The 27,203-nt window shown below is 37.4% G+C and overlaps 1 protein-coding gene across 1 annotated transcript; it reads left to right on the plus strand.

Moving 5' to 3' along the window:
- The first annotated feature begins 17,443 nt into the window (after window positions 1–17,443).
- LOC113330828 lies at window positions 17,444–18,606 on the plus strand. Its single transcript, XM_026577635.1, has 2 exons — window positions 17,444–17,801; window positions 17,879–18,606. Exons 1-2 carry the CDS (start codon window positions 17,444–17,446, stop codon window positions 18,604–18,606), a joined length of 1,086 nt encoding a protein of 361 aa, XP_026433420.1.
- Window positions 18,607–27,203: the final 8,597 nt, after the last annotated feature.

A 27,203-nucleotide genomic window follows, 5' to 3' on the forward strand; every position in this document is an offset into this window, starting at 1 on the left:
CCTCCGGGGTATTTCTGGGATACTTCCGGTACACTTCTGAGGCGCTTCCGGTACGTTATCAACGGAGGTCCAAATGCCACATTTTTAGCCAAATTCGCCGCAAGAGATTATTTTCCAAAAACACCTACAAATACATAAAATAACCAAATAAGTACAATATCGAGTACTAACAATATATACAAATGAGCTATATTAGACACATAAATGCGTCTATCAAATACCCCCAAACTTATTATTTGCTAGTCCCGAGCAAATCAAAACTACAAAATAAAATCCTAACTCACTGTCGCAGGCATCGTCGATTGCATTTAGCGTATGCAATAAGCCTTTAAACCCCTAGGTGGCCCTAGTGGCCGAGTTATAGTCTCGGGAGGGCTTACCAGAGATATACCCACAAAACCTGTACTCCAGACCTTAGCTATCTACGCAGAACCTTGGAAGGCACTAAAGAATCTCCTTGGTTGGCATACTTATTGACTACAGGAAGAAGTACCCTGATGCGAAATTCCAATTGCTGTACACGAGTTTGCACTCAAGCATACTAAAATTCATATAAAGTGACAGAGCTCTACTCAGATAGTTGCACTATGGACATCATATTCGGAGTCAAAACTAATCACATGGAAAGATAAGAGATGGATATAGAAAAACATAGATGGTTTTGATGTTTACTAAGTGAACGGCGTTTCCCATATCTGTCTGAAGGCCTCCGCCAAAATGAACCTATCCTAATGGATTGAGATACTAGTCTGACTAATATCAATACACTGGCATATACAAGGGTACCAGTGGTCGATAACCTAACTCTAGGTCAACACAACTGGCATATACAAGGGTACCAGTGGTCGACTTTATTGAATTTATTCCTTTTGGTCAAATGGTCTGGTCTCAATTTCTTTCTTTCTTTTTTTTTTTTTTTTTCATCTCTTTTTTTTTCATTTTTTTTTCATTCTCTTTTTCAATTTTTTTTTCATTTTTTCATGGTATCTCAATCACTCTAATTCACCCTAGCATTGGTAACAACTTGAATCGTGGGCCCCACCTATCACTTAGAGAAACATAGTTTAAAAACAAAATAAAATAAAAATAGAAGTGAAAAGGACTCAACGAGATATGGTGAAACTATCATGTTATTTCTAACATCTGAGCTCTGTGCTTTTATGAATAGACTCTTTAGATGTTTCCATCTAATCAGATTGGTTCCTCAAACTCCTACAATCAAAATGCTTCCATCCACTTAGATTAGTTAGTGCAATCCTCAATAGGCATAAATTTCTAGGCTCTGGAGTTTATTTATTGCAACTAAAAGCTAACAAAAAGTGTTTCTTCCCCACCCCCAAACTTAAATCTTACATTGTCCTCAATGTTCTAAGGATGAAAATAAAAGCATGAACAAGGAGAAACTATTACCACTGGAGGGAAAAGAAATAAGGAAGGATATTACCGTATCACATGAACGCGGGAGCCTCCCAGTAAATGCTAAATTTATAGTCATTAGCTAGACATCAAATACCTCAAAAAGAATTTTCACCTTCCAAAGTCGTATACCAATAGTCGAAATAATTGGGGTCATAAGACCAAATAGAACTGCCACAAATAGGAGACAAATGCTCAAGATCAGAAAAATGAGCAGATAGAGCAAACCTGATCTAAAGTTTCTCGCAAGACAACTGGATTTATCTGAGGTGCCCACTTGGGCTTCATATGAGTGTCTCGGCAAACAGATTCATCCGAAAAACGGGTCTCTAACATTTGGATTTTCTCCTGGACATTATCAGGCGGATCAGGTTGTGGAGTCTGAATACACTCAAGCGATACCTCAGATGCACTAGGCTTGAGTCCCAAGTTAGGGACTTCTATTGGGGATAATTGACAATCTCTACCCCCAAACTTAGAATTTTGGGTGCCTCTACAATGACTAGTCACAATGTTCCTAATTTCTAGACCATCGGGTTCTTGAAAAAGGTCAATTGCTTTCTCTAAGTCATAATCAGGTGGTTCATCCTCAGCTTGCTTCATATCTTCTATGGTCCACTCTAAGGCTTCCTTATTTTCTTGAAGCACGGTCTCTGGACTACTTTCCTGATCACTATCCAAATCGGAGGCTATAATCACAGGGAAAGACTCGGGTGGGCCTAAAAATGTATAATTAGACTCCAACTCAGGAGGCTCTTTTAAATAAGGTATTAAGATAGACTCAGAAGCTAGTAATGGTTCGAACCTATCTTTCCATATATCAATATCTAACATAGGAACAGAATCCAACAGAGCATTTACTTGTTCAATGTTACTATCATCGTCGAAATCCAGGCTAAAATGGGATAAACAACTCTCCAATGTATTTTCCGGTACGATGTTTGGTAATGACTCCTGAACTAAGGTTCCTATCATGTTCACCTCTTCAATACATGTGCTATCTAGCTCAGAATGTAGCTTTTTACATTAAAAATATTCAGCTCAATAGTCATATTACCAAAAGATAGATTCATAATACCATTTCGACAGTTTATGATCGCATTAGACGTAGCTAAGAATGGGCGACCTAAAATCACAGGTATTTGGTTCTCTGGGTCGGGGACAGGTTGGGTATCTAGGACCACGAAATCCACTGGATAAATAAACTTGTCGACCTCAATAAGAACATCCTCGATCACACCACGAGGGATTTTAACGGACCTATCAGCTAACTGGAGTGTTATCTGGGTAGGTTTCATCTCACCAAGTCCTAGCTTAAGGTACACATGGTATGGCAGTAAGTTCACACTGGCTCCTAAGTCAAGCAACGCTTTCTCAACACGGTACTTACCTATTGTACAAGAAATGGTAGGGGACCCTGGGTCTTTATACTTAGGAGTAGTGGTATTCTGAATAATAGAACTCACATGACTAGCTATGAAGGCTTTCTTCTGGACACTGAGCTTACGCTTTCGCGTACACAAGTCCTTAAGGAACTTGGCATAAGAGAGTGAATGCTAATCTAATAATGGAAGGTTGATATTAACCTGCTTAAAAACCTCCAATATATCATTAAAGTTGGACTCCCTCTTAGTCGGAACTAGCAGCTGGGGAAACGGGGCTCTGGGAACAAAGTGAGGCTCAACAGGACCCTCATTGGTCTCTTTGGAGACTCTATCAGTCTCCTCATTTTCTGGCTCAGCAGGGTGAACTACAGCATGTTCACTATCAGGCATGGCGACCTTGTTGTCAACTTTCTTTCCACTTCTTAGGGGTTGTGACAGCATTCACATGATTGTACGATTTCTCTCCTTGGGTTAGGATCAGTATGACTAGGGAACCTTCCATTTCTCTCTCACTTATAAACTTAGCTATTTGTCCTACTTGAAGTTCTAATTTGGCAAGACTCTGGGAATTATTCTTCAATTCTTGCCTAGTTTCTTGTTGAAAGCTCATGTGGTTCTTTGTTAGCATTTCATGGTTATTTGCTAACATAGTGAGAGTATCCTCTAAGGTAGAGATCTTTTTCTCGGAAGTGTTCTGAAACTGGGTTTGACCTGAAGAGTTCTTAAAACCAAAACCTGGGGGAGGCTGAGAATTGCTAGACTGGCCTTGACTCTGGCCCTTAGACCAAGAGAAATTAGGATGGTTTCTCCAACCAGGGTTGTAGGTTTCTGAGTATGGGTCAAACTTCTGACGGTTCTCAAACCTAGATTGTTATAGACAGCATGGGCTTGTTCTTCACTAACTGACCTTCCCAAAATGAATTATCGGGCTCTATTCCACAACTAGAGACTTGAGAGGCTCTATTAGGTTCAACAAGGGACCTATTTTTAGACTGACCCATTTCTAAAGCTTCTAACCTTCTGGACAAAGCAGCAAACTTAGCATCTGACGCAAAACTCGTATCTACCATATTGGTGCTACTTCTATTGACCAAGAGTCTTTTAGGGGGTTCAACACAAGATTCCCACTGTTGGGATTTTTCAGCGATAGCTCCTAAGAAGGTAAAAGCATCATCAGCATTTTTACTAGTGAACTCACCAGCGCACATAGACTCAACCATGGCTTTGGTCGAATAGTCTAAACCATCATAAATAATCTGTACAAGTTTCATATTATCAAATCCATGGTGAGGACACTGAGATAGGAGATCATTGAATCGCTCTAAAAACCTATAAAGAGACTCTCCCTCTTGTTGCACACTAGCACTAATTTTCTGCCTAACAGCTGCAGTTTATGCTTAGGGTAGAATTTCATATAGAAGGCAGCGATAAGTTCCTGCCATTTCTATGGATTCAGACGGTAGGTTGTTAAGCCAGGTCTTGGCTTTATCTCTCAAGGAAAAGGGAAACATCTTAAGTTTCAAGACTTCATCAGTAAGGTCCTTTATCCTAATTGTCCCACAGATTTCCTCAAAGTCCCTAATATGAAAATAAGGGTTCTCATCATCTTTTCCTAAGAATATAGGGATCATTGAAGAATACTAGGTTTTATCTCGAAATTAGCCGTAGTGGCTGGCAATTTAATGCATGAAGCTCGGTTGGTCCTAGTTGGGAACATGTAATCTTTCAAAGTTGCCATCGCTGGCACAACAGAAGTACTAGGGGTACTTTCCTCACAAAGAGACAGATTCTCAAAACTGAAGTTTCCAAAAACAGGGCTCTCCAAAGAAGAGTCTTCGAGCTCCCTGCTTAAATCAGAAGAACTACTAGGTTTTTCGCTAATCAATCGACCTAGAGTATCTCTTTTCCAAGCCCTAACAAAATCGGGCATACACTAAAAAGAATTCAAAAAGAAATAAAAAAAATCCTAACAGGAAGGTTCTAGCAATCACACAGCAGGCTGACTCGACTTTACCACAGCAAACCTAAAGATTTCTAGCAAACAACAAGCATGATGGCTCCACTTAGATTGTTTCTAGACCAGCTTCTAATCCTTCGAAAGGGAATTCGTTACAATTTGAGCAAACCCCTCTGGAATCAATCCGAGTTAAGCAAGTTGAATCGAGGCGAGGGAAGCTCAGTGGAGCTTTGATACCCAAAACCTCACCGATCCAATGCGGCGCAGTCACGCATTCAACTCGCAGAAACCGTCAAGAACTTCGAGGTGTGCTTAAAAGAGTAACCAATATTTTTCGAATGATTGTCCTGTTAAGCTCGATACCCTATAGGTCTCTTTCTAGTCCAAATTTTAGGCTTAGGTTCGCTTTAGGTTTCGTTTTCCTAAGGCGGGCAAGAAGGGAGCGGTGATGAAATCCGAACCCTTATCTTATATGGTCCAGTCCTTGCCCTTTACTAGGAATTTAAAAACAGTCCATATTCAAGTCCTCAGCATATATTCACCTTAAGGAGTCCAGTAACCCGCTTGCAGGAGATTCGCGGGTGTTTAGAATTTTACCTCCCGTACCAGACGGGCGAAGAACCGCTGAAGTCGACTCGGGCCACGACTCCTATGCCGTGTGCGAACCCGAGGGGCCGAGTGATTGTAATCCGTCCTTCCCTGCAAACAGTTTATATTTAAGGGTACCCTTCCGTAGGGTTTAAAAATAAAAATAAAAATGTCCCAAAATTAATGTCCAAAGTCCATAAAAAATACAAAAGAAAAGAAAGTCTAAAAAAAAAAATACAAAAAAAAAAAGTCTCTCTTTTTTTTCTCTCTTTTACAAAATAAAGAAAATCTTCTTCTTTCGCTCCTTTAGCTTTGCTTTTCGCTCCCAAACTTTAAGTAAATCACCACAAGCTTTGGCAAAATTGTCTTTCGCTCCAATCTTCAAAAATCTGCAAGGAAACAAAAAAAAACCAAAAACGTAAAGAAGAACAAAAATAATAAAAATAAAAAAATCTAAAAAAAAAAATGCTAACTAAACACAAATCCCCGGCAGCGGCGCCAAAAATTTGATGTATTTCAAATAGTGATTGTAGTTGTAGGGGTAAACAGGGGTCTTTTCAGACTTGTGAAGAAAACAATTTTTTTTTAGATTTAAATTAAACACACAAATAAATAAAATAGTTCAAACCTTTAGAGAAAAACACCAAGACTTGGATTCCACCATTGACCCATTATTTGATAAATTCTAATAATTAATATTCATGCAATTTTTCTTTTAGAGTGATTATAATATTATGCCTTTTGTAGATTTTTGAAGTAATAAATGTAAACACCAAGCATGAAACATCAAGAGTCTTAAACTAAGCATGCTCCATCAAAATAAATCACAATTATTCAATAAAAATCAATTTTTTCAATTAAAATTCCATGCAAATAATCATGTAATAATATTGCAAATAAATAATAAAGTTAGAATTATACCATAAATAAGGACCAATGGCTTCCTCCGTCGCCTTGGCTAATGGGTTTAGCTCCTCATCCCAAAAACACACTCACAAGATAAATTCATGGCTAAAATAGGTGTTTTTATTGATGAATATAAGATGAAAAAGGAATTTGCAACGCTGTAGTGGTGTTACAGCGCCACTGTTACAAAAGAGTATGGTAATTTAAGACTGCTGTAAACGATAACTATCTACTGCTGTGAAACAACGACAGTGGTATGAAAATAAGTCTGCTGAAGAACGACTGACTCTGCGAGTCTGTTCTTCGTGTTCTTCAGAAGCTTTAATGGCAGCAGCAGCAGCAGCAGCGTTGTCTCCTCTATAATTGCTTCTCCTAGGCTCTCATCGACTCTAAACTCTCTCCTAAAGGTTTCTAACCTTTCTTTGATGTAAACCAACACTTATATAGCCTTCAGATTCCCTAGAAACTCGATCAAATTCGAGAATAAATCTCTTATTCTTCACGTGCAGTTTGAACAATAATTCCATCTGTCGATCTTTGTATGCGTCTGTGAGCTATTCTATTGCTCCCAAAATATTCTCTGACTTGAACTCAACTGTTTTGAAGTATATCCCACGCAAGAATCTCTCCCAAATCTTTCAAACCAATTCAAAACCCTAAACAGGGACCGTGTGCACTGTCTTGACTTTGTGTGGATTTTGTGACTTATCCAGCCCAATTAGATGGGTCTAATCGCTTCTAACAGGTCCCTTATGTCTTGTAGAGTCCGTGGGTATCAAATTTTCCCATTGAATCGCCTGCTAGGTCGCTCAAATCCTTGATCCAAAACTGTTGACGCTGCTGCCTTTTTTCCCGCCAAAATTTTCTTTTGAATTTGAGAAGTTGACCTCCCCTTATCTGTGGCTGGTCTCCCTTTAGCAGATGCCTGGAAATGGGTCACCTCTTAGTAATTAGGTTACCCCTTATCCAAAATCAAGGGTCCGTATAGCAAGTGTCCTCTGGGGCATTTTCCGCATTTTTTTTCGGGGTTCCTCCGGGGTATTTCTGGGATACTTCCGGTACACTTCTGAGGCGCTTCCGGTACGTTATCAACGGAGGTCCAAATGCCACATTTTTAGCCAAATTCGCCGCAAGATATTATTTTCCAAAAACACCTACAAATACATAAAATAACCAAATAAGTACAATATCGAGTACTAACAATATATACAAATGAGCTATATTAGACACATAAATGCGTCTATCATTAATATCTCTCTCTTGATTTGATTTTACTTAAGAAAATTGAATTCTGCGAGTCTTTATCAAATACAAGGATAATAAACTTGGATGGTACCAAAGACCAATATCCAATGATCAATCAATTTCCAACCAACAATCAAAGGTTGGATTTCACAATTGATCGATACAAATGCACAACCTGTGATATTTCGATTATATAGCAAAATATAATGCAGAATAGAAATAACACAGACACCAGAAATTTTGTTAACGAGGAAACCGCAAATGCAGAAAAACCCCGGGACCTAGTCCAGATTGAACACCACACTGTATTAAGCCGCAGACACTAGCCTACTACAAACTAACTTTGGTCTGGACTGTAGTTGAACCCTAATCAATACCACACTGATTGAAGGTACAGTTGCGCTCCTTACGTCTCTGATCCCAGCAGGATACTATGCACTTGATTCCCTTAACTGATCTCTGATCCCAGCAGGATACTATGCAAACAAATCTGTATCACATAGAAAAGTCTACAAATATAGATAAATTTGTCTTCCACAGATAAACCTAAAAGTTTTGTTCTATCTTTTGATAGAAATCAAGGTGAACAAGAACTAATTGATAAACCGGTCTTATATTCCCGAAGAACAACCTAGTATTATCAATCACCTCACAATAATCTAAATCGAATGGTAGCGAAACTAGATATTGCAGAATCACAAACGATGAGACGAAGATGTTTGTGATTTCTTTTTATCTTGCCATTTCGGAGATATAATCTCAAGTCATTTATTCAACTGAACTCGTAGGATAGAAAATGGCAAGATCAGATCGCTCAACTACAAGAGAAGTAGTTTCGTCTGGCTTCACAATCCCAATGAAGTCTTTCAGTCATTAATCGACAGGGTCTCGAGAAGAAACCTACGATTAAAGGAGAATCGACTCTAGCAAACCAACTAGTATCACACAAGAGGTGTGTGGATTAGTTTTTCACAGTTGCTAGACGTCTCCTTATATAGTTTTCATATCAGGTTTTCCAATCTAGGTTACCTTGGTAACAAAGCATTCAATAATCACCGTCAGATGAAAAACCTGATTTATCCAAGCTAATATCTTTCAACCGTTAGATCGAAACTTAGCTTGTCACAAACAAATGAAATGTATTCATTTACGTATGAGTAACCGTACCTAAACGTGTACATTGGTTGGTTCACAAATGGTTGACCAATGGTTAGCCATATGAGTGCTTTCATATTAACCGTATTCATCTTTCTCATAACTAGTTCAAATGACTCATAAGAACTAGTTCAAGAGTTGTTTAATTGCTTAAGTCTTTATACATAGACACAATTGAAACAAAATCGGTTTGATTCATTTGAATCAATTCATGAACAATATACCCACGGTTTGAAAAGATTGCATTCCTTATAATTTATTGTTTTAAGTCCATGAACTACCGATTTGAGAAATAACTAGCTAGGGTACGCGTACGGGTATCCGTACCTTAGCTACCGGATTTTGAGTTGGTTTTAGTTCCCAAACTCAGTAGACTTTTTCGGGTGAAAAAGATCCGCCAGTACGCGTACGGATACGCGTACCTAAGGTGACTGGTTTTTTAGTTCGTAAACGTCAAACTCAGCAGAATTTCACGGACGTGAATTTCCGCTAGTACGCGTACGGGTACGCGTACCCAACCTGTCTCCTTCACCAATACCGCATGCACACATATGCACGCACTTGGTTTCCTGCACATGGATTTATACACTAATGTGCGAACACACTATATGCTTACATCCATAGGTGGTTACATATTCTCAACTCTACATTTCAATCATTGAAACATTCTTCTATAATGTTATACCAGTCGTTAGACATAAAGAATCGACTATCATCATCAAAGCTATTTTCGAGATTGAAACATCATCATGACTTTCATTACGGGTAAAGATGAAAATGGTTAAAGCAAAAGCTTACCAACACGTATTTCGAGAAAAATATAGGCGACTCGGCTCGAAATAACAAATGTGTATGTAGGAAAACTATCATACTTATAAGACTTTTGTCTCAAGAGTAGGAGATAGAGTAGATAGAGTTTTGAGTGACAAGATGAGTTCAAGTCTCCACATACCTTTTGGTCGGATGAAGTTCCACTGGTTCCTTGAGTAGTTCTTCGTCTTTGCAAGATAATCGCCATGGAGTCTGAAGCTCAACTATTCCTAACTATCCTAGACCGAGACTTCGTCATAAGTATGCTAGAAATCAAGACATATAGTTTTGATCACTAATATTGACAAACATGCTTGAGATAGCAACGCATGCGAGTTCGACCGAGCAATGCTCTAACAATCTAGTTTACAATTTAGTCTCAGAAATAAACTTCCGACCTATAACGAAGAGTGTAGACCTTTTTGAGTTAATGTATAAAAAATCTAACATTTTTATGAACTCTTTATTTTTGTATTGACTTTGTCTTTCAATTTGATTCAAATAGATGAAATTTGTTAGAATTTGGATTAGTTCTGGCTGGTCTTTCAACCTTCTTCTATTTTGAAATTTGACTTCCTTCATATTTTCTTGAATCAACGTACATAGAAATGTAATTTTTACTGAACGTAATGCCTTAGAACATATTATTTGTGATTACAATACATTTTTCAAACTTTTTCTGTTAAAGGAGTTTATCTAGTTTACTATTTAGTCTCAGAAATCAACTTCCGACTTATAACGAAGAGTGTAGACTTTTTTGAGCTAACGTATAAAAAATTCAACATTTTTATGTACTCTTTATTTTTGTATTGCCTTTGTCTTTCAATTTGATTCAAATAGATGAAATTTGTTAGGATTTGGATTAGTTCTGGCTGGTTTTTCATCCTTCTTATATTGTGAAATTTGACTTCCTTCATATTTTCTTGAATCAACGTACATAGAAATGCAATTTTTACTAGACGTAAAGCCTTCGAACATATTATTTGTGTTTACAATACATTTTTCAAACCTTTTCTGTTAAAGATGAGTTTATCTATGAGAAAGCGGGGGTATAAAAACCACACCCAATATTTCGATTAGCAATCTGTATGGACTAAACTCCAATATACTTTCTAGAGAATCAACTAGACAGTCAGACTCAATCTAGAGACAAGTATATCGAGGAGTTAATATATCTCTCTTGATTTGATTTTACTTAAGCAAATTGAAATCTGCGAGCCTTTATCAAATACAAGGATAATAAACTTGGATGGTACCAAAGACCAATATCCAAGGATCAACCAATTTCCAATCAACACCCAAAGGTTGGATTTCACAATTGATCGATACAAACGCACAACCTGTGATATTTCAATTATATAGCAAAATATAATGCAGAATAGAAATAACACAGACACGAGGAAACCGCAAATGTAAAAAAACCCCGGGACCTAGTCCAGATTGAACACCACACTGTATTAAGCCGCTACAGACACTAGCCTACTACAAACTAACTTCGGTCTGGACTGTAGTTGAACCCTAATCAATCTCACACTGATTCAAGGTACAGTTGCTCTCCTTACGTCTCTGATCCCAGTAGGATACTACGCACTTGATTCCCTTAGCTGATCTCACCCATAACAACGAGTTGCTACGACCCAAAGTCGAAGAATTTAGCAAACAAATTTGTATCACACAGAAAAGTCTACAAGGATAGATAAATATGTCTCCCACAGATAAACCTAAAAGTTTTGTTCTGTCTTTTGATAGAAATCAAGGTGACCAAGAACTAATTGATAAATCGGTCTTATATTCCCGAAGAATAGCCTAGTATTATCAATCACCTCACAATAATCTAAATCGTATGGTAGTGAAACTAGATATTGCGGAATCACAAACGATGAGACGAAGATGTTTGTGATTTCTTTTTATCTTGCCCTATCGAAGATATAATCTCAAGTCAATTATTCAATTGAACTCGTACGATAGAAAATGGCAAGATCAGATCGCTCAACTGCAAGAGAAGTAGTTTCGTCTGGCTTCACAATCCCAATGAAGTCTTTCAGTCCTTAATCGACAGGGTCTCGAGAAGAAACCTACGATTAAAGGAGAATCGACTCTAGCAAACCAACTAGTATCACACAGGAGGTGTGGGGATTGGTTTTGCACAGTTGCTAGACGTCTCCTTATATAGTTTTCAAAACAGGGTTTGCAATCTAGGTTACCTTGGTAACAAAGCATTCAATAATCACCGTTAGATGTAAACCCTGATTTATCCATGCTAATATCTTTTAACCGTTAGATCGAAACTTAGCTTGTCACACACAAATGAAATGTATTCATTTAAATTTGAGTAACCATACCTAAACGTGTACATTGGTTGGTTCACAAATGGTTGATCAATGGTTAGCCATATGAGTGCTTTCATATTAACCGTATTCATCTTTCTCATAACTAGTTCAAATGACTCATAAGAACTAGTTCAAGAGTTGTTCAATTGCTTAGGTCTTTATACATGGACACAGTTGAAACAAAATCGGTTTGATTCATTTGAATCAATTCATGAACAATATACCCACGGTTTGCAAAGATTGCATTCCTTATAATTTATCGTTTTAAGTCCATGAACTACCGATTTGAGAAATAACTAGCTTGGGTACGCGTACCTTAGCTACCGGATTTTGAGTTGGTTTTAGTTTCCAAACTCAGCAGACTTTTCCGGGTGAAAAGTTCCGCCAGTACGCGTACGGGTACGCGTACCTAAGGTGACTGGTTTTTGAGTTCGTAAACTTCAACCTCATCAGAATTTCACGGACGTGAATTTCCGCTAGTACGCATACCCAACCTGTCTCCTTCACCAATACCGCATGCACACATATGCACACACTTGGTTTCCGGCACATGGATTTATACACTAATGTGCGAACACACTATATGCTTACATCCATAGGTGGTTACATATTATCAAATCTACATTTCAATCATTGAAACATTCTTCTATAATGTTATAACAGTCGTTAGACATAAAGAATCGACTATCGTCATCAAAACTATTTTCAAGATTGAAACGTCATCATGACGTTCATCACGGGTAAAGATGAAAATGGTTAAAGTAAAAGCTTACCAACACGTATTTCGAGAAAAAGATAGGCGAGTAAACTCGGCTCGAAATAACAAATGTGTATGTATGAAAACTATCATACTTATACGAATTTTGTCTCAAGAGTAGGAGATAGAGTAGATAGACTTTTGACTGACAAGATGAGTTCAAGTCTCCGCATACCTTTTGGTCGAATGAAGTTCCACTGGTTCCTTGAGTAGTTCTTCGTCATTGCAAGATAATCTCCATGGAGTCTGGAGCTCAACTATTCCTAACTATCCTAGACCGAGACTTAGTCATAAGTATTCTATAAATCAAGATATATAGTTTTGATCACTAATATTGACAGACATGCTTGAGATAGCAACGCATGCGAGTTCGACCGAGCAATGCTCTAACAATCTAGTCTCGGAAATCAACTTCCGACTTATAACGAAGAGTGTAGACTTTTTTGAGTTAACGTATAAAAAATCTAACATTTTTATGAACTCTTTATTTTTGTATCGGCTTTGTCTTTCAATTTGATTCAAATAGATGAAATTTGTTAGAATTTGATTAATTCTGGCTGGTCTTTCATGCTTCTTCTATTTTGAAATTTGACTTCCTTCATATTTTCTTTAATCAACGTACATAGAAATGCAATTTTTACTGAACGTAATGCCTTAGTAGTGATTACAATACATTTTTCAAACTTTTTCTGTTAAAGATGAGTTTATCTAGTTAACAATATAGTTTCCGAAATCAATTTCAGACTTATAACGAAGTGTGTAGACCTATTTGAGTTAACGTATATAAGTTTTTTAAGAAACTTAAAGTGCTGTAACGCTCAACATTTGGCATAATTACTATTGAAATCGGTAAAACTGGCTTTTTAATATCATATTATGGAATTTTCCTAAAATCTATACACCATTTTCCATCAAAATATATCCCTCATTTTTTTTTACTAATCCCGGGTCATTGTTTTCAAACAGGATATTTTCTTAGTATATAGAAAGCGCTCTAGAACTAGAAAACGACCTTTAAGAGCTGATAAACCTTAAAATCTTGGTTCAAAAATTAGGACCATGTGACATACTGACTTCGTTGGCCCTTTTCCCATCCAAATACTATCCTCTTAAGTTGTTTGAGAAAATTAAGGTGCTGGAACGCTCAACATTTGGCATAATTACAATTGAAATCGGTAAAACTGGCTTTTAGATAGCATATTATGGAATTTGCCTAAAATTTAAACACCATTTTCCATCAAAATAGATCCCTCCTTAGTTTTTTTACTAATCACGGGTCCTTGGTTTCAAACATGATATTTTCCTAGTATATAGGAACTACCATTGAAAGCGCTTTGAAAGAGCTTTGGAACTAGAAAACGACTTTTAAGAGCCGATAAACCTTAAAATCTTGGTTGAAAACTGAGGACCATGTGACGTACTAACATTGTTAGCCCTTTTCCCATCCAAATACTATCCTCTTGAGTTGTTTAAAAAACTTAAAGTGTTGTAACGCTCAACATTTGGCATAATTACTATTGAAATCGGTAAACTGGCTTTTTGATAGCATATTATGGAATTTGCCTAAAATCTAAACACCATTTTCCATTAAATAGATCCCTCCTTAGTTTTTATACTAATTCCGGGTCATTGGTTTCAAACAGGATATTTTCCTAGCATATAGGTTTTTCTTTTTATAAGTTAAAAATTATATTAATAGATAACAAAATTTAGAGGAGAAGTTTACAAGAAAAGAGGCTTAAAGCCCCAAAAAATTATAAACTTATAAACTAGTATATAGGAACTACCCTTGAAAGCGTTCTGGAACTAGGAAACGACCTTTAAGAGCTAATAAACCTTAAAATATTTGTTGAAAACTGAGGACCATGTGATGTACTGACATCGTTGGCCCTTTTCCCATCCAAATACAATCCTCTTGAGTTGTTTAAGAAACTCAAAGTGCTGTAACGCTCAACATTTGGCATAATCACTATTGAAATCGGTAAAACTGGCTTTTTAATAGCATATTATGGAATTTTCCTAAAATCTAAACACCATTTCCCATCAAAAATAGATCCCTCCTTAGTTTTTGTACTAATCCCCGATAGTTCATTGTATATAAGAACTACCCTTGAATGCGCTCTGGAACTAGAAAACGACTTTTAAGAACTGATAAACCTTAAAATCTTGGTTGAAAACTGAGGACCATGTGACGTACTGATATCGTTGGCCCTTTTCCCCATCCAAATACTATCCTCTTGTGTTGTTTAAGAAACTTAAAGTGCTGTAACGCTCAACATTTGGCATAATTACTATTGAAATCGGTAAAACTGGATTTTTGATAGCATATTTTGGAATTTGCCTAAAATCTAAACACCATTTTCCATCAAAATAGATCCCTCCTTAGTTTTTTTTACTAATACCGGGACATTGGTTTCAAACAGGATATTTTTCTAGTATATAGTTTTTTTTTTTATAAGTCAAAAATTGTATTAATAGATAACAAAATTTACAAGACAATTTTACAAGAAAAGAGGCTTAAAGCCCCAAAAACTTATAAACTTATAAACCAGTATATAGGAACTACCCTTGAAAGCGCTCTGGAACTAGAAAACGACTTTTAAGAGCTGATAAACCTTAAAATCTTTGTTGAAAACTGAGGACCATGTGATGTACTGACATCGTTGGCCCTTTTCCCATGAAAATACAATCCTCTTGAGTTGTTTAAGAAACTCAAAGTGCTGTAACTCTCAACATCTGGCATAATTACTATTGAAATCGGTAAAACTGGCTTTTTAATAGCATATTATGGAATTTGCCTAAAATATATACACCATTTTCCATCAAAATAGATCCCTCAATTATTTTTTTACTAATCCCGGGTCATTGGTTTCAGACTGGATATTTTCTGAGTATATAGGAACTACCCTTGAAAGCGTTCTGAAAGCGCTCTGGAACTAGAAAACGACCTTTAAGAGCTGATAAACCTTAAAATCTTGGTTGTAAACTGAGGACCATGTGAGATACTGACATCGTTGGCCCTTTTCCCATCCAAATACTCTCCTTTTGAGTTGTTTACGAAACTCAAAGTGCAGTAACGCTCAAAATTTGGCAGAACTACTATTAAAAACGGTAAAACTGGCTTTTCGATATCATATTATGGAATTTTCCTAAAATCTAAACACCATTTCCCATCAAAATAGATAATTCCTTAGGTTTTTTACTAATCCCGGGTCATTGGTTTCAAACAAGATATTTTCCTAGTATGAACTACCCTTGAAAGTGCTCTAGAACAAGAAAACGACCTTTAAGAGCTTATAAACCTTAAGATCTTGGTTGAAAACTGAGGACCATGTGACGTTCTGACATCGTTGTCCCTTTCCCCATCCAAATACTCTCCTCTTGAGTTGTTTACGAAACTCAAAGTGTTGAACCGCTCAACATTTGGCATAACTACTATTAAAATCGGTAAAACTGGCCTTTTATAGCATATTATGGAATTTTCCTAAAATCTAAACACCATTTCCCATCAAAAATAGATCCCTCCTTAGTTTTTGTACTAATCCCCGATATTTCACTATATATAAGAACTACCCTTGAAAGCGCTCTGGAACTAGAAAACGACTTTTAAGAGCTGATAAACCTTAAAATCTTGGTTGAAAACTGAGGACCATGTGACGTACGGACATCGTTGGCCCTTTTCCCATCCAAATACTATCCTCTTGAGTTGTTTAAGAAACTTAAAGTGTTGTAACGCTCAAAATTTGGCATAATTACCATTGAAATCGGTAAAACTGGATTTTTGATAGCATATTATGGAATTTGCCTAAAATCTAAACACCATTTTCCATCAAAATAGATCCCTCCTTAGTTTTTTTACTAATACCGGGGTTGGTTTCAAACAGGATATTTTCCTAGTATATAGGTTTTTTTTATAAGTCAAGAATTGTATTAATAGATAACAAAATTTACAAGACAAGTTTACAAGAAAAGAGGCTTAAGGCCCCAAAAACTTATAAACTTATAAACAAGTATATAGGAACTACCCTTGAAAGCGCTCTGGAACTAGAAAATGACTTTTAAGAGCTGATAAACCTTAAAATCTTTGTTGAAAACTGAGGACCATGTGATGTACTGACATCGTTGGCCCTTTTCTCATCAAAATACAATCCTCTTGAGTTGTTTAAGAAACTCAAAGTGCTGTAACGCTCAACATTTGGCATAATTACTATTGAAATCGGTAAAACTGGCTTTTTAATAGCATATTATGGAATTTTTCTAAAATCTAATAATGAATAAGCCATGAGAAAAAACATGAGGAAAGAGAAAGTCTGGCGATTTCTCTAGGGTTTTGTTTTTTTTTCAAGTTTTCTTAACGTTTTTTCAATCTGATCATCATGGTTGAGGAAACACCAATAACTTCTTCTAGGGTTATTTCCCAGCAACAATCTTTTGCGGAGAAAGTAAAAGGAAAACAGACTTTGCAGCCTACGTGTGTTGATATTAATAGCTTGCCAAACCCTACTCTGATTGATGGAGAGCCTTCTCTTATTATTCTAGCTGATTTTTATCAAGAAGGATGTAAACCCTTTGAGCATAGTTTTATTGCAGTCTGAACTTCACGGGATTGAAGTTTGTGGAAGTGAAATCCAGCTTGGTTAATCAATGGCAGATAAACCCTAGCTCAGCAAGGTTTATGACTATGAGTAAAGGATTTTTCGTGGTTATGTTACATGATGCTGAAACAAAAGAGAGGATTCGACGTACTAAATGGTATGTAAATCAACATGAGCTCAAACTGATGGATTGGTACCCAGGTTTTGATCCTGAACGTCAAAAAACTTCCCATGCAAACGTATGGGTTCACTTTCCAGGTCTCCATGCAGAACTATGGACAGAGAAGAACTTGTTATCTATGGGGAAGGTATTAGGCACTCCCATTGTAGTTGATCAGAGAACTCTTAATCTAGAGTATGGTAACTTTGCCTCAGTTTTGGTGGATGTGGATTTTGCGAAGCACATTCCTAGTAGAATCAAGATTACAGCTGGGGGACGTACTTTCTGGCAATATTTGGAGATTCCACGGGCTCCAAAATTCTGTATGAAGTGCTGCATTATTGGGCACAATGATGATGAGTGCAGGAGGCAAACTAAGGGTGATGATAACTCTTCAAAGGCTGATACTACAGCAAAGGGAGATTCTTCCAAAGGCTGGCAAACTGCTAGGAATAGGAGGCAGCGTAAAGGAAAGAATGCTGAGAACTTTCCTGGTGGTGATAATGCTTCAAAAGATGCGGAGCATGATGCTTCAAAAAATGCGGAACATGATGGTGTCTTGCTGTGTTACCAGGTGAAGTAGAGGAGAATGCTATTGGTGTGGAGGAAACCAATCAGCTTGAGAATGAGCTAGCTTCTTCTGAAGCTGTTTTTCATGCAGCGTCTGTAGCTTTAGAGAAAGCAAAGCAGGCGTTAGCTGAGAAAGGAGTATTAGCTAGTAGGTTACCAGTGGGTGAAATTGGAACCTCAGCTAAGTCAGTAGGGAGTGGTGAATTGGCTAGAACTAATCACTCTATCACTGATAAGACTAATGCTAGCTCTTCTTCTCCTTTTGAAACTTCAGGAAGGAAGGGATGTGATGTTGTGGTGGACAATATTGAGAATTTGTCTCGCTACAAAGCTATTAATGAGAATGCTTGTGTGCTTTCTCCTAATAAATTCAATGTTTTGTCTGCTGAGTTGGGGTTGGATTCTGTGCAGCAATCCAATGAGCAAAGGGAGGAGAGTTCAGATGAAGAAATCACTCCAGAGAAGGCTTCGTCAGGTGTTAGGGGGTCTAAATGGTCTGACATACCCGTGGAGCAGCCAAAGAAATCTAGGAAACCTGTTAGGATTCGGATTTCTAATGATCAGAAAAGTACTTCTCAACAAAGTACAAATAAGGAGTCCAAGTCTGATTCGGAAACTGAGATCAATGATTTGGGAATTCGAGTTAGAAAGGGATTCTCCCCAGTTATACTTAAACGGAATTCTGATAGGATTCCTGATGCTAGTAATAATTCAAAGAATATAGTTTCCTGATGCGTGTGCTCTATTGGAATATCAATGGGGTGGCAAAGGTGGAGGCTGGGCAGAAGTTACGTGAACTTGTTCATGATCTGAAGCCGGAGATTCTTTGTGTTGCTGAGCCAAAGATTAAGTTCTCTGACAAGGTAATTTGTAAGTTAAATTTAACTGGTTTTATGAGGAAGGTTGTTCATAATTCTTCTATGCATAATATTGGGAATCTTTGGATCCTGTGGAGTGCTAATATTGAAGAGCCAGAGGTGGTTAATATGACTAGGCAAGCAATTACTGTTAGAACTGAGGGGGTTTTAATCTCTTTTGTTCATGCTAGTTATATTCAAGTTTTTCGAAGAAGATTATGGTCTCAACTTTCAGCTGTGGATACTACAACTCCTTGGCTGATAATGGGAGATTTCAACTGTGTTCTTCGTCAAGATGAAAAGAAGGGAGGCCGTGAGGTTCGTGTCTCTTGTATTAATGAGTTTTCTGATTGGATGGAGGATAATGATCTTTTTGAAGCAGATTCTTTGGGGTCTAAGTTTACTTGGACTAATGGTCAATCTGGTGTTGGTAGAATTCTTAGTAAATTGGATCGTGCTATTATCAATGAGCCTTGGTTAGCTAAGTTTTCGAATTGGGGTGTAAAGCTCTTCCTAGGGAAGTTTCTGATCATTCAACGCTTATTGGGTTTCCTTTCCTTGCTCCGAGGCCTAGGCGTGCTCCTTTTCGTATCCAAAAAATGTGGTTTTCTCATCCTGATTTCTTGAGAATGGTGGAAGATTCTTGGAAGTCTCCGGTTTATGGTAATTTGGATTTTATTTTTCCTTATAAATTGAAAAGGTTGAAGGAGGCAATCAAATTGTGGAATCAAACGGTCTTTGGAAATGTTAATGCTAGGCTGAAACAAGCTCAACTTAAGTTTGAAGTGGCTTGTAGGAATTCTGATGAGGATCCTTTTAATACTTCTAAATTGAACATTATGAAGGATTCTCTGGTGGCGGTTCAAGATGTTCGTATGCAACATCTTACTATGTTGAAACAAAAGGCTCGTAATAGGTGGATTTTGGAGGGTTCTAGTAACACTTTTTTTTCACAGCAATATAAACATTCGAAGGAGCGCAAATACAATCTCGGAGTTGGTTACTGAAGATGGTGTGACTATCTCAGAGCCTATTCAGCTTCGTGACCATGTGGTTTCTTATTATGAGTCGAAGTTCAATGGTGTGGAGCTTCCTATTGAGGATAATCTCTTTGATTATGAGCATGAGTCCATTTCTTTGACTGAAAGGCAGATGTTGGATGCCATTCCTTCTTTGGATGAAATTAAATCAACAGTTTTTAATTTGGGTGCGGATAGTGCTCCGGGTCCGGATGGTTTCTCAGGGTGTTTTTATAGACATTGTTGGGATATAATTCAGCAGGATCTTCATTCGGCTATTGTTTATGCTTGGACTTCTAAGTCCATTCCGAAGGGTTCGAATTCTAGCCTAATTATTTTGATTGCTAAGGTTAGAGGTGCGGATAGCCTAATTATCGATCTAAGCAATTTCTTCTTCAAGATTTTCACTAAAATTTTGGCTACTAAACTTGGTCGGGTGTTGGATAAGTTAGTATCAGAGGAGCAGGTGGCTTTTATGAAAGGTAGGAATATTCATGATAGTATTAGTTTGGCTTCTGAGATGGTGAATGAGCTGCACATCAAAAGGAAGGATGGTAATTTGGGCCTGAAGCTTGATATTTCTCAAGCTTTTGATACCGTTAATTGGTCTTTCATTATGGAGGTGTTTAGAAGATATGGTTTTTCTGAGGATTGGTGTTTGTGGATTCAGAAAATTCTGGAGTCAGCGCGCATATCTATTCTTCTCAATGGTAGCCCGGAAGGTTTTTTCAAAATTAATAGAGGGTTGCGTCAGGGGGATCCTCTTTCGCCTCTTATTTTTGTTTTGATTGAGGATGTTCTTAGTAGAAACATCACAAAACTTTTTCAAAACAAGGATATGTCTCACCTGGTTAGGCGTAATGGTATTGCTCCAACTCATTTATTCTTTGCTGATGATATTATGATTTTTTGCAAGGGAAATATGAAGAGCTTGAGAAGTTTGGTGAAGTTGCTAGATTCTTATCAGCAAGCTTCAGGTCAGCGTGTTTGTAGAGAGAAGAGCAAAATTTACTTTGGTGGTGGCTCTTTGAGTAGACGTCATACCATTGCTGCTTTTCTAGGGATGGAAGTTACGCATTTTCCTGATCGTTATTTGGGGGTGAAAGTTATGCCTGGTGCGGTGAGATATCATCATATTAGCAATGTGGTGGATAAGCTTAAAGAGAAACTTTCGGTTCTGAAAGGTAAGATGCTTTCTTTTCAAGACAGAGTTGTTCTAGTTAAAAATGTTCTTTCGAGTTATTCCATTCATAATATGTCTGTGTATAAGTGGCCGGTGAAATTCATTCTGTAATTTCCTTTGGTCGGGTGATTCAAATCTTTCTAGAGCTTTTGTGGTTGGTTTTGATAAACTGTGCAGTCCTGTGGAGGAGGGTGTTCTTGGAATCACTAGTTTAAAAACTATGAACAAGGCTTTGCTTATGAAGCTTTGGTGGTCTATTAAATCTTCTTCTAAAAAGTGGGCTCGTTTTTTGGAGTCTAAATTCACTTGCAGGGATGGGCGTCTCAAGATGGCTGGTGTAAAATCTTCTATTCTTCCTGGAATTCGTTGGGTTCATAAGGAAGTTGTGAATAATACAAAATGCATCATTGGAGATGGTAGGAATACGTCTCTTTTCTATGATGTGTGGTATGGTAGTGAGACTTTGGCAAGTGTTCTTAATCGTTCAGACTTGGACAGATCAGGTCGGGTTTGTGATATTATTTCACATGGTAATTGGCTGTTGCAAGGAGCTCACTTGCAAGATCTTGTAAGTGCTGGTGTGGTTATGGAGAATTTGCCAACGCTTTGTAGTGGGAGGGACAAAAGGATTTGGATGCCTGATATGAAGGGTGTGTTTTCAGTTAAGTCAGCTAGAGAATTGATTAGAAAGAAGTTCCCTACTATGAAAGAAGCTTCGCTATTGTGGAGGAAAGTTGTGCATCCTTCTTTGGCGGCTCAGAATTGGAAGTTTGTTCGGGGAGCGTGTGCAACTCTTGATAAAGTTCGCAGCAGGTTTAAGATTCAATTGGCTTCTAGCCTCGGGAGCTGTAGTTTTGCGCAAAAAGCTTGGAACTGGATAACAGGTATTTTCAATATAAAACCTTATTATGATTTGATCACGTCTTACAATGGAGCTAGGCTTCAAAGTGGCATTGTTAGGGATTTGTGGCTGGTAGCAAATTTGGTTGTGCGATCTGAACTTTGGTTCACTAGAAATAAGAAGGTATATGAGAAGAAAGTTCCTTGCTGGTCCTTTTTCCAAAAACGAGTGTTCAATTTGATGCATGAATACTCAGTTAGAATGAAGAGTTTTATGTTCAATACGGTAGCAGATTTGAGAATATTGGATTTCTTTCGTGTTAAGCATAGGAAAGTGAAGATTTCAGATCCAAAGGAGTGTTATTGGACGCCTCCTAATATCAATGAATTGCTGTTGTGTACTGATGGTGCCTCAAGAGGAAACCCGGGAGTGGCAGGGGCTGGTGTTGTGGCTAGAAATGCGAGTTCGGAAGTGGTTGGGGCAATGTGTATTGGCTTAGGAATTGCGACTAACTATATGGCTGAGTTATATGGTATTATTGTTGGTCTTGAATGGGCAATTCAATGGGGTTATGATCATTTGTTGATTAGATCAGACTCTTCTTCGGTGCTGAAGGCTTTGGAGGAGGATAATGTTCCATGGTTTGCTACACAAAGATGGCTGAATGCTAAGGGTTTATATGGTGCTATTCGGTTTGAACACACTTTTCGTGAAGCAAATTTTGCTGCGGATGAAATGGCTAAGCGTGGTTGTTTGTTAGAAGAAGGCGTAGGTATTCACTTTGACAAAAGACCAGATTTCTTAAGTTCAATTGAGTTTCCAAATGTAATTTATTATCGTTTTAAATAGTTTGTGTGAGTTTTTGGGGTTTCTATGACCTCTTTTCTCCTAAACTATCTTGTAAATATCGTTTCTTGCAATATAATTTTTTGACTTATCAAAAAAAAAAAACAAGAATTGTATTAATAGATATGACAAGACAAGTTTACAAGAAAAGAGGCTTAAAGCCCCAAAAACTTATAAACCAATATATAGGAACTACCCTTGAAAGCGCTCTGGAACTAGAAAACGACTTTTAAGAGCTGATAAACCTTAAAATCTTTGTTGAAAACTGAGGACCATGTGATGTACTGACATCGTTGGCCCTTTTCCCATCAAAATACAATCCTCTTGAGTTGTTTAAGAAACTCAAAGTGCTGTAACTCTCAACATCTGGCATAATTACTTGAAATCGGTAAAACTGGCTTTTTAATAGCATATCATAGAATTTTCCTAAAATCTATACACCATTTTCCATCAAAATAGATCCATCAATTATTTTTTTACTAATCCCGGGTCATTGGTTTTAGACCGGATATTTTCTGAGTATATAGGAACTACCCTTGAAAGCGTTCTGAAAGCGCTCTGGAACTAGAAAACGACCTTTAAGAGCTGATAAACCTTAAAATCTTGGTTGAAAACTGAGGACCATGTGAGATACTGACATCGTTGGCCCTTTTCCCATCCAAATACTCTCTTTTTGAGTTGTTTACGAAACTCAAAGTGCAGTAACGCTCAAAATTTAGCAGAACTACTATTAAAAACGGTAAAACTGGCTTTTCGATATCATATTATGGAATTTTCCTAAAATCTAATCACCATTTCCCATCAAAATCGATCCTTCCTTAGGTTTTTTACTAATCCCGGGTCATTGGTTTCAAACAAGATATTTTCCTAGTATGAACTACCCTTGAAAGCGCTCTAGAACAAGAAAACGACCTTTAAGAGCTTATAAACCTTAAGATATTTGTTGAAAACTGAGGACCATGTGACGTACTGACATCGTTGTCCCTTTTCCCATCCAAATACTCTCCTCTTGAGTTGTTTACGAAACTCAAAGTGCTGTAACGCTCAACATTTGGCATAACTACTATTAAAATCGGTAAAACTGGCCTTTTATAGCATATTATGGAATTTTCCTAAAATCTAAACACCATTTCCCATCAAAAATAGATCCCTCCTTAATTTTGGTACTAATCCCCGATATTTCATTGTATATAAGAACTACCCTTGAAAGCACTCTGGAACTAGAAAACGACTTTTAAGAGCTGATAAACCTTAAAATCTTGGTTGAAAACTGAGGACCATGTGACGTACTGACATCGTTGGCCCTTTCCCCATCCAAATACTATCCTCTTGAGTAGTTTAAGAAACTTAAAGTGTTGTAACGCTCAAAATTTGGCATAATTACTATTGAAATCGGTAAAACTGGATTTTTGATAGCTTTTTTTTTTGATAAGTCAAAAATTATATTGCAAGAAACGATATTTACAAGATAGTTTAGGAGAAAAGAGGTCATAGAAACCCCAAAAACTCACATAAACTATTTAAAACGATAATAAATTACATTTGGAAACTCAATTGAACTTAAGAAATCTGGTCTTCCCTCAAAGTGAATACCTACTCCTTCTTCTAACAAACAACCACGCTTAGCCATTCCATCCGCAGCAAAATTCGCTTCACGAAAAGTGTGTTCAAACCGGATAGCACCATATAAACCCTTAGCATTCAGCCATCTTTGTGTAGCAAACCAAGGAACATTATCCTCCTCCAAAGCCTTCAGCACTGAAGAAGACTCTGATCTAATCAACAAACGATCATAACCCCATTGAATTGCCCATTCAAGACCAACAATAATACCATATAACTCAGCCATATAGTTAGTCGCAATTCCTAAGCCAATACACTTGCCCCTACCACTTCCGAACTCGCATTTCTAGCCACAACACCAGCCCCTGCCACTCCCGGGTTTCCTCTTGAGGCACCATCAGTACACAACAGAAATTCATTGTTATTAGGAGGCGTCCAATAACACTCCTTTGGATCTGAAATCTTCACTTTCCTATGCTTAACACGAAAGAAATCCAAAATTCTCAAATCTGCTACCATTATGAAATTTTTGATAGCATATTATGGAATTTGCCTAAAATCTAAACACCATTTTCCATCAAAATAGATCCCTCCTTAGTTTTTTTACTAATACCGGGACATTGGTTTCAAACAGGATATTTTCCTAATATATAGGTTTTTTTTTATAAGTCAAGAATTGTATTAATAGATAACAAAATTTACAAGACAAGTTTACAAGAAAAGAGGCTTAAGGCCCCAAAAACTTATAAACTTATAAACCAGTATATAGGAACTACCCTTGAAAGCGCTCTGGACTAGAAAACGACTTTTAAGAGCTGATAAACCTTAAAATCTTTGTTGAAAACTGAGGACCATGTGATGTACTGACATCGTTGGCCCTTTTCTCATCAAAATACAATCCTCTTGAGTTGTTTAAGAAACTCAAAGTGGTGTAACGCTCAACATTTGGCATAATTACTATTGAAATCGGTAAAACTGGCTTTTTAATAGCATATTATGGAATTTGCCTAAAATCTATACACCATTTTCCATCAAAATAGATCCCTCAATTTTTTTTTTTACTAATCCCGGGTCATTGGTTTCAGACAGCATATTTTCTGAGGATATCCTCTTTTTTAATTCGTTTCAAAATTGCTAAGTTTTTTCTCTCTCTTGGCTCTGAGGCGATTTTTCCTTAGGGTTTAGGGTTTTCAAACTTTTCAATTTTTTTGGTTCTTCTCAATCATCTACGGGTGATTTGAGATGGGAGATGCTTCTCATGCGTCTCATGTTAGGTCTTGTACTTATGCTGATCAGGTGAAGGGGAAGCAACAGCTTCCAACAACATCTATTGATCTCAGTTCTTTACCATTGCCAACGTTAAAAGAAGGCAAACCAGCGATTGTTTTACCTGAATCTTTCTATTTGGAAGGTTGTGATATTTGGAAATTCAGTCTTATTGGACGTTTAGATTTCAAAGGAATTACTTTCCAGGAGGTGAAGGATGATTTGGAACATCAATGGCAGCTAGGTCAAGGTGCGGTTCAGCTAATTCCTATGAGTAGAGGTTTCTTCACCATCAAGTTACAATCCCAAACAGCAAAAGACAAGCTTTTGAATGCTGAAGCTTGGTTTTTTAGGCATCAAAAGCTAACCCTAATTGAATGGTTTCCTGGTTTTGATGCTGAAAAACAAAGATCATCTCATGCTTCCGTGTGGGTTTCTTTTCCAGGGCTTCCATTAGAATTCTGGACAGAAAAAACGCTATTGTCCTTGGCTAAATCATTAGGAACTCCAATTGTGGTTGATAGACGTACTCTTGCTCATGAATATGGTCACTTTGCATCAGTTTTGGTGGATATTAATTTTGCTGAAGCAGCTACTGATGCTATTCATATTACGGTTGGGGGTTTAGATTTTTGGCAATCTGTTGAGATTCAAAAAGTTCCAAAATATTGTTCCAAGTGCAAGTTGATTGGGCATACTGATCATGAATGTAGAAAGCAGCACAAGGAAAATACTGAGCGACAACTTGTGGTAAGCAAACAAGTTAGCGTGATGATTCTCAACCTGGCGTGAGCAATATTCCTAAACCTGCTGGTGGGGAATGGCAAGTGGCTAGGCGTAAGAAGAAGGGTAAGAAAAAAGCTCACAACGTCAATGTAGATGTTCGTGATGTTGTTGATAATATTGCTGGTGAAGAAGCTGATGTGGAGTTTGCTGCTAAGCTGGTGAAGGCTCAGCAGTTGGAGGTTGTTATGGCACAAGCCAAAGCTGATTTTGAATCTGTCTATGTTGAATTGGCGAGAACTAAACAAGCGCAGGCTTCAAAATCAGTTTTAGTTAAGAATGGAAAAGTGGGTGAAACTAATCCATCAACTATAACAAGTTTGGTTGGAACTAGGATTCCCAAACCTGTTAGGATTGTGACCGCAACTCCTACTCCTCTTTGTGATCAGCTTACGGCTGGGGAGTTTCTTTTGAATAAAAACAGATATAATGCTATTGAAACAATTCAAGATGTGGAGGAGAGTTCAGCTGATGCAAAGTTTAGGGCTGATCAAGAAGCTAGGCGTGTTCGCATGCAATCCATGCATAAGGTAGTGAATACTACTGAGGGTAGGAATGCTTCTGATTCCGAGTCTCTTCAGGACTCCAATTTGAGAATTTGTGCTGAAAAAGGAAGTTTACCAAGAATTAATTCTGGTGCAACTTCTCAGATTGATATAACCCTCCAAATGGTTTTTAATGCGTGTTCTATATTGGAACATAAATGGCATTGCACGTGATGCTGCTAAGAATAAGTTGCGTGAGTTATTTCATGATTTCAAGCCGGATATTTTATGTATTGCAGAGCCAAAGGTACATTGTACTTTAAATTTCTTGCAAACTTTATATGTGGATGGCTATAAGAAAGAAGTTATTCATAATTCTGTTGGTTCGTCTAAAGGAAACATATGGATTTTTTGGTCCAGCTGCATAGCTACGCCTGTAGTTATGAATTCTAGTAGGCAAGCTATTACTATTGAAGTAGAGGGGGT

The sequence above is a fragment of the Papaver somniferum genome, unplaced genomic scaffold, assembly GCF_003573695.1.
Source record: "Papaver somniferum cultivar HN1 unplaced genomic scaffold, ASM357369v1 unplaced-scaffold_119, whole genome shotgun sequence".
Lineage (NCBI taxonomy): Eukaryota > Viridiplantae > Streptophyta > Magnoliopsida > Ranunculales > Papaveraceae > Papaver > Papaver somniferum.